Genomic DNA, 8,001 nt, shown 5'->3' on the forward strand with positions numbered 1-8,001 from the left:
CTGATTGCACTGGGGGGGGGGGGGTGGGGTGGAGGAGGCGGTGGGGCAATGATGTTGGCCAACTGCAGCAGCTCCAGTTCCGAGTGACATCATCACATCCCACGTGGCTCGTGTGCAGCGTGTTTTCTGCTCCTCATCTTGCGAACATCTCGAAAAATGGGACCTGACCCGGTTTCGCGATGAATGATAAAGCGATGAACTATCTCAGAGGACATGAGGGCCGTCTCACCCTCAACCTCACCCGTCTCCCTGTCCCCCCCCCTCCCCCCTGTCTCTCCTCCTCCAACAGATGAAAGACTCTCTGCTGAACCTCCAGCGGGGCATCGGGGCCAGAGAGTTTGCCTCCGAGGCCGAGGAGAAGCGGACTCGCTACCACTGACGTCCTCCGCCACCAGGGGCCGCGCAGCTGTGCGACATGCGGCCTGTGTGGGTTGTCAAGCTGTGGCCCGCGGGCCGCGGCGGGGCCAGGAGGCGGTGCCAGCGGTCCGGGCCGCTCCAGGATGAGACGCAGAGGGGAGGTGGCGGTCGTCGGCGCCCCCGACCACGGTCAACCAGTGCATTGTGGGAAGCCACCGGGCCCCCCCCCCCCCCACCCCGCCCCTCCCTTCCAACCATCCCAGTGCGTTTTAAGTGTTTTAAACCTGTGGACCAACCGTTTTCCCCCTTCTTCTCTTTTTTTCCGGGGTTGCATCCCACCGGCCGCCGGCCGCGGCGGAGAGAAAGACGGGGAGAAACTAGTGCATGCGTGTAGACAACCTAGGCAAATGCCCTCAGTCAGTGTTCATGTGGTCCAGTCCCAGTCTGTGTGTGTCCAACCAAAAGAAGAGCAGGAGACAGGAAGGAGGAGGTGGTGGTGGAGGAGGTGGAGGGCTTGCTGGCTTTCTAGACTGTTCCACACCCAGTCGTCCCCTAGGGGGCCTCGCTGCAGCGTCCTTCCCGCCAGCCTTCCCGTGTGATCGCAGCACAGCGTGGCCCCGCCCACCCCGAAGGGAAAAACACTCCTTGTTTGGACGTGGCCTGTGCGGGTCTCCGTCAGGGGCTGGTTCCCTGTCCGGCCTGCACACGCACGCACACACATACACACACATACACACACGCACACACGCGCACACACGCACACACCGACACTCCTCACCTCAACGGCGCCCCCTTGAACTGCGTTACTCCTCGCCCGCCCTGCTGATGAAGTGGAATGTATCTGACGGGACAAAAAGGCCAGACTGTGATCACATCATCTTGGGAGGAAAAGAAAGAAGGAGAGGAAGAGGAGAGGAAAAAGAGAGGAAGAGATGCTGCAGCCGAGTTCTTAAGTGTTTTATGACTAAACTGTGACGACATCTCCTCCAAATGTTTCCCACTAGAAAGGATTCTATGGATATATTTGAAATATATAGGAATATTTCGTTATTTAATATATATTTCAAAATATATATATATATATATATATAAGTATATATATATATAAATAAACATGAGCTATATTTATTGTTAATTTATGTACATAGAGAAATGATCAGAGCTCTAAAGCGGTTCAAGAATTTCTAACAAGACGTGTTTGTTTTTTTTCTTTTTCAATGATTAAGGAGTTTAAAAAAAAAAAAGGAACCGGTGCATGCCAGATATGTCTGTGACATGTCCAGTGTGCAAGTATGATTCTGCATCCGCGCCATTATGTTCGCGCACGCGTGTGAGTGTTGTGTGAGCGCGTGGACGCGTGTGCACAGTTGCGTGTGCGTGCGTGTGTGTGTGTGTGTGTGTGTGTGTGTGTGTGAGAGAGAGAGGCATTTTTACCGTACTGCACTCTTCTTGTGTTTCTTAACTCTGATTTTACTGGCTGCTGTGCTCAGCCTGCCTTTTACTTTCTCTCTCTCTTTGTTTGTTTGTTTGTCTGTTTTTGTTGATGTCGATGCTGATGCCTCCTGACGCCACCTGGCATTAGTGCCACCAGGCTACCGTTTACAGTCATGCAGGTATTTTCTTTTTTTCCTAAATGGCATATCCAAGTCACATTGTGACTAGGTAAGGGTCCCGGGGCCCTTTGTGATGTCACAAAGAGCCCTCATACTCATGCTGGGTCAGTGACCACACCCCCCAGCCGGGTGTTAAGACCGCCCTGTTTTTGGTCCCTTCCAAACAGGTGGAAGGTCCTGGAGAGTTATAGCAGGAAGCTGTAAACAGAAAAGCTGATTTCCGGAAAGTTGTTTATTTTTTTTGTTTGTTTTTTTGCTAACATTTCAAATGAGAAACAAAGATCAGAAAATTCTATATATGGGACCTTTATGATACATGACACCATTTAGACTGTAAGTTTTGAAATATTTAATGGAGATCAACTCCAGGGGATTGATGAGATACAATTTGGAGGTCAAGAATTCGACGTCGGACGAGTGAAGAATTTTTCTCTGTCCATTTTTTTCACCAAACGTGGCCCCAAAACTCTCTTTTTTTTCCTCTCCCTTCTCCCCGAAGCGAGAGTTTCTCTCTTCAATGCAACAGAAGCATGATGAATAGCTGTACGCAACTAGATGGAACCAAAAGAAGACGGAGTAGAAATGTACCCTCATCAAGTATCGCATTGTTTTTATTGAGGTATTTATCATGTATGTCATGTATTATAGAAATATATATATATATACATATATATATGTATATATATATATATATATGCATCTGGAAAGAACTCCAGTGAAGTTTCCAAAAAAAAAAACTTCCTTGTGTTGTATTGAAAAAACGAGACGGTGAAGCACTTTAAGGCCTTTTTCAGGTAAAGAATGAAAGAAGGAAGGAATTGTGAATGCAAAGCTGAAGAATTTTTTTTATTAATAATAATATTATTACTGTGCTGTACTGCTGATTTACGGCACCCGTACAAGGGTTGGATTTCAATGCTGCTAGTTTGTAGCCGCTCCCAAACGGTCCCTCGTGTTCTGCCCCCAATCAAACATGGCGGCGACGTCGTCGATCTTCCCAGCGTTTCCTGCTGCTGCGTGCCGGCCCAGATTTCACTCCTCAGGCTCGCAACCAGTCTGTGAATGTAAGTGCTCGGAGATGAGAGGAGGGATTTTTTCTTTTTTTGAGAGAGAGAAGATGGCAACGGACGACGAAGACGAGTGAAGTCGATGATACCGAAAATGTGAAAAGATGCGACTGAAATGCATTAAGAAGTGTTTTCACTCCTCTTTCTTTTTTATATGTTTGAATTATATTTTTTACATCATGCTGTCGTAAAAAAAAACAATATTTCCCAACTCTTAAACTACACTGGAAATATATTTCTATAATCAGCTGTTAAGCAGACCTCCGGCCAGATGGGGGAGCTCTTCCAGCGATCCTTAGTTTAATGTGACACCTTACAAACATTGTGCATTTTAATGATCTTTCGTAATTGTTGCCCTAAAACTCGGCATTTCTACAAATCTGGCCATCGCAGTTATTTTGTGGATTTTTTTTGTTTTGTTTTGTTTTGTTTTGTTTTTTTCAATCTCCCAGTGATGATTGTAACGTTCCACGCCAACTCATTGACTGCGTTGATTGCCAGCAAGATATTAATGAATAAATCCCACCCACACGGCGAGGTGGCACCAGTTAACAGCCGACTTAACACTCCGTAGGAATCACACACACACCCACACACACGCACACACATGCACACACACACACACATCAGAAAAAAAACAACAGCTGATCAAACAGGCGGCAAATGTTGCTCTGCCAGCATCCTGGTGAAACGTGTCGAACCTGATCAGAAACATTCTGCTGTCTACGTTTGCTTCTTTTTTTTTTTAAAGTCGTTTTGATCTCTAGCGAGACTCCTAGTGAGATTTATACATGACATAAATTAACTGTAAGTATATGTTGTGTATATCTGCACACACACACACACACACACACACACACACACTGACAACAAAAGAATCCTACCCACGCTGTGCGTGGGGGGGTTGGGGTTTCAGCCCATGACTTTGCCTCATAGACTGGAGATGAAAAGTGGCTTTCTGGTTCATGTGAAGTAGAGGTTGGAAGTATGAATAAAATATATATATATGATATACAAAACATGTTGCCGTTTTAGTTTTTTTTATGTCACTGTTGTTCCTGCAGTTTCCTGCCGAAGTCCTGACAGAGCTCGGCAGATGTTACAGTCGAAACAAACCAGGCACCGCGGTGAAATGTTTATCCGCTGCAGCACTTCAGCGGAGACCAGGAGACTCCAGAGGGTTCGGAAGAATGACGTCGGCCGCTGTTATTTCCATACAAGATCCTCACAACGGTGGCGAGTGTCGGCGGGAGTGTGTCAGGTGACTTGTGGGCCTTTACAGCCTGATGTGGTGCTCAGAGTGGAAGCAGGTGAGTGACTTGGGGAAGCCAGAAGGAGCATTTTTCTGGGTCTGGACGGTTTACTTCGTGCATCCATCTTGAAAAGTGCCCACAGAAAGCATTTGGACATTTCAGGAACACGGAAGCAACATTTTGGGAGTGCAAATGTGATGGTTTAGAGTCCCAAGGCACTCGCGTTTCTCTCCTCCACCTTGACCTTTAACCTATGAGCACGAAGTCCAGGGTTACGCCGTTAAGTTCTACCACATCTTCAGTCCAGTCTAACTTCTTCTCTGTCACTCATGGATTTTTGATTCTTGACTTTCATGCGTTATGTGTTCTCATCCGGTCATGTCAACACTTGTGATAAACAGATGCACTGTAGGTTTGAATGTGCAAGTCAGTCGTAGAAGATGCACAAAGATGGAAGATCTTTGTGCATCTTCTCAGGATCAGATTCTTGTTGTTCATTTTTTTGGGTGGTTTTGGGGCGTTGAACTTTGTAATGCTAAACTGTTTTTGCCGCAGCCGGAATGTCTCAGTCTGCACATCCGACCACATGAAGCCGATACTAAACGTGAGCTATTGTCGCCCAGTGATTCCAGTCCGTCTGACAAACTCTTTCATCTCTGCGTATAAATCCCGGCGGACCGCGTCATGTAGAATTCCCACTGCCAGCCGCTCGGCCTGGAATAACGGTCCTCGCTTGAAGTCCATTAGTCCGGGATGGGGGGGGGGGGTGGAGGGGAGATGATGGGGTGGATGGGGGGAGGAATGGGTGAGGTCGAGGCGTCGCTGCAATGAATCAAGGGGGATGGGCCGCCGCAGCCCAGCGGCTCCTCCTCGTCCAATGGAAGCTGAGAGTGGGCTGGTGGGGGGGGGCGGGGCTCCGAGGCTGCGTTTGACAGCTGCGAAATAAGAGAACGCCTCGCGCATAGATGGATTTTGGGGGGCCGCGTGCTGCTCGCAAGCCCACGCGCAAGCCCACCTTCTGCAGCAGAGGGATGGAACACGGCCCCTGGTAGCCCGTGAGCCAGCCCGGGACCGAGCGGACTTCCAGGGACGGTACTGGACGGGACCCGGGGGGGGGAGTCTGAACCAGCGCGTCTTTTGTTGCGCACACGCAGGAGTTTAGCGGCAGGAGAGAGAGGCTGGACATGCAGCGCGCCTTCTCCTTCCCGGTGACGGTGGAGCGCAGCCGGACCAAGGAGCGCCTGGAGGCGAGCCTGGCCGGCCTGTGCGAGCTGGAGCTCCGCAAGCAGCGGCAGGAGTGCCTGGTGCTGGGGGCCCTGGCCCTGGGGGAGCAGCCGGCCCCGGAGGGCTCCGGCAGGGGGGGCGAGCTGGCGTGTTTCAGCAGCTGGGGCCAGGAGAACCTCACACTGAGGCGCCAGCTGGTAAGAACTTTTTTTTTCTTTTCTTTTTTCTTTTTTTGCCGAGTGTCTTTCGGATTCCGCGCTACCACACCCTGGACTGGGAGCCAGTCAGAGTCACAGCCACGCATAGTTCCGAGTGTCAGTTAATAGGAATCCGGTGACCGCTGGATGGACTCTCGGTCCGGGTTCTTCCCTTTGTGTGAAAGTGACCCCTCTTGTCTGCGGGGAGGCGGGGGAGGAGGGGGAGAGGGGGGGGGGGGGGTAGAAAGGAAAAGTTGCTCAACTTGATGAATCGTCTTTCTGCGGCGCGTCTCTGCGCCTCGGGCCGAGATTTACGCCCGCAGGGATCGGACTCGGGGGGGGGGGGGGGGGGGCAGCGGGGAGTGTGACACGGAGCGACTCTTTAATGGCCCATTGTTCCCTCATCACGCACTTTTGTCGCGTTTACTACTTAACAAGCGCTTATTTGTGCTCCTTGGCGCGTCACAAAGGGGCGGATTGTGCCCCTCCAAACCGTTTGGTGCCGACACCGAGATGTTTTGTGCGTGTGCGCGATTTCAAAATCCCACCAAGCAGAAGCGGCGGCACCGCTCCGTGTGATTGATGAGGTGGCGTTTCTCTCTGTCTGTCTGTCTCTCTGTCTGTCTCTCTGTCTGTCTGTCTGTCTTCTCTCCGCTGCGCCAATATTTGGCGAAATGTGTTGTGGCGCAGCGGCGTCTGGATTAACGGTGCGGTAGCGGGGGGTAAAAGAAGTGGGTTAATCCGGATGTATGAAAGTTTAAACATCTCCTCCACAAAGAGGGTAAAAAATAAATAAATAAATAAATAAAAAAAAGTTTCACGCGCCGCTGAGCACTGATGTTTTATTCATCATCTTTTGCTGCCGCTGTTTTCGTTGTTTTTGCTGTTTATTGTTGACATGGAAGTTCGGTTCTGGAGAATTTGGCGATGCGACAACAGGAAGCCTTGATTGTTGTCAGAGGGTGAGAACGAAATTAAATCAGCCGCCTCCTCGTCACACCTCCTCCCTCCCTCCCTCCCTCTCTCCCCCCCTCTCCCCCTCCCTCTCTCTTCTCTCTGGTGCTGGTGGTGTTTGGAGGGGGCGGAGGGGGGGGGGGGTCGAACAATAGGCGCATATGGAGCAGAATACTAATGATGCCAGCCGACACAGCCCACTGTACACATCCATTTGTGTGTTTGTTGTCAAATATTTCCACGAGGTAGGCCACTGGTTCCCAGTTCCTTTAGTGCCGCTGGTGGGGGGGGTTTAAAGGCCCAGTTAAACACATTTTAAAGGACTTTATTGTGACGTAATGGAATTGAAAATGCTCATATTTGATTATTTTTTCAGTTTAAATCTCTTCAGATAGCTAGGGTTGTGTTTCACCTGTGAGGAGGCGGTACTGCGACACTGCGCCGCTGCGGTTCCACAGTGGCCCAGAACGTGGATCTGGTCGGGGTTCTGTGTTTCTTCCCCTGATGGGACATCAGGAAGCAGGGATTAGCGCTGTTAGCATTTGCTGACGGGAGTAATAAAGGTTTGTGTAGCGACGTCGGAATTGTGTTGTTGTGTTGTTCTTTTCTCTGCAGGAAGTTCTCCCCCCCCCCCCCCTCCCCTGTCTGATCTCTGGTAGCTCTGACGAGCATCAGCGCATGGCAACAAAGAAGTAAACGGCTATTAATTTACCAGCAAATTGCTTCCGCGCCACTAGGTGCCACTAAATCTTCCGCTCTGGGCCTTTAAGGCGCTCTGACACGTGCAGAGCCACGTTTTCATCCTCTCTGCGGCCGCCGATCGATGTTTATTAACTGCGTCTGCCTCTCCAAGCGTGTGCGTAATTACCGGAGGAAATTCCCGTAGGATGGGGGGTGGGGGGGCAACAAAGACCCGCTCGCTGTTTGCTGCTGCTGCTGCTGCTGCTGCTGCTCAGGTGCTGTTGGTCTCCTGGACACCATCTGCGCCAGCAGTGTTCGTCCTCGGCGTAGGTTAAGATCCTCAGTGGCGCTCGGTGACCCATGTGACCCTGAGGCGCTGCCATGGCCGCCCCCATGGATGTGAATGTGCCCCCCCCCCCCTCCTCCCTGAGTGGAGGGTACAGTGCGTGTGGAAGGTGTTGACAGCTGTGTGACGCCAGACAGCAGCTGAGGAAGCATGTAGCTCTGACCTCCCTCTGCGCACAGAGACAGCGGAGGATGAATGTATGGATTGTGTGTGAGGGAGCGTGCCTGCGCCTGTGTGTGTGTGTGTGTGTGTGTGTGTGTGTGTGTGTGTGTGTGTGTGTGTGTGTGTGTGTGTGTGTGTGTGTGTGTG

General features: G+C 50.8%; 2 protein-coding genes across 16 annotated transcripts in view; both read left to right on the top strand.

The window, feature by feature from the left end:
* Positions 1–3,894, top strand: part of gramd1bb (GRAM domain containing 1Bb) — a 54,805-nt gene extending 50,911 nt beyond the window's left edge. For all 14 annotated transcript variants that reach the window (XM_076049979.1, XM_076049982.1, XM_076049981.1 and 11 more), the window contains one exon: positions 290–3,894. In XM_076049979.1, coding sequence (XP_075906094.1) covers positions 290–379 — 90 coding nt within the window. In that variant the 3' untranslated portion in view covers positions 380–3,894. The remainder of the gene's footprint in view (positions 1–289) is intronic.
* Positions 3,895–4,254: 360 nt separating this feature from the next.
* The window catches only part of dact3b (dishevelled-binding antagonist of beta-catenin 3b), an 11,608-nt gene continuing 7,861 nt past the window's right edge, over positions 4,255–8,001 (top strand). The window contains exon 1 of one of the 2 annotated variants that reach the window (XM_076049997.1): positions 4,255–4,347. In XM_076049997.1, coding sequence (XP_075906112.1) covers positions 4,324–4,347 — 24 coding nt within the window. In that variant the 5' untranslated portion in view covers positions 4,255–4,323. Of the gene's footprint in view, positions 4,348–5,242; positions 5,712–8,001 lie in introns of those variants that run through there. The other variant, XM_076049996.1, reaches the window with a different exon arrangement.

This window comes from Nelusetta ayraudi, unplaced genomic scaffold (assembly GCF_046127955.1).
Source record: "Nelusetta ayraudi isolate G7.1 ecotype Tasmania unplaced genomic scaffold, CSIRO-AGI_Nayr_v1 ptg000120l, whole genome shotgun sequence".
NCBI lineage: Eukaryota > Metazoa > Chordata > Actinopteri > Tetraodontiformes > Monacanthidae > Nelusetta > Nelusetta ayraudi.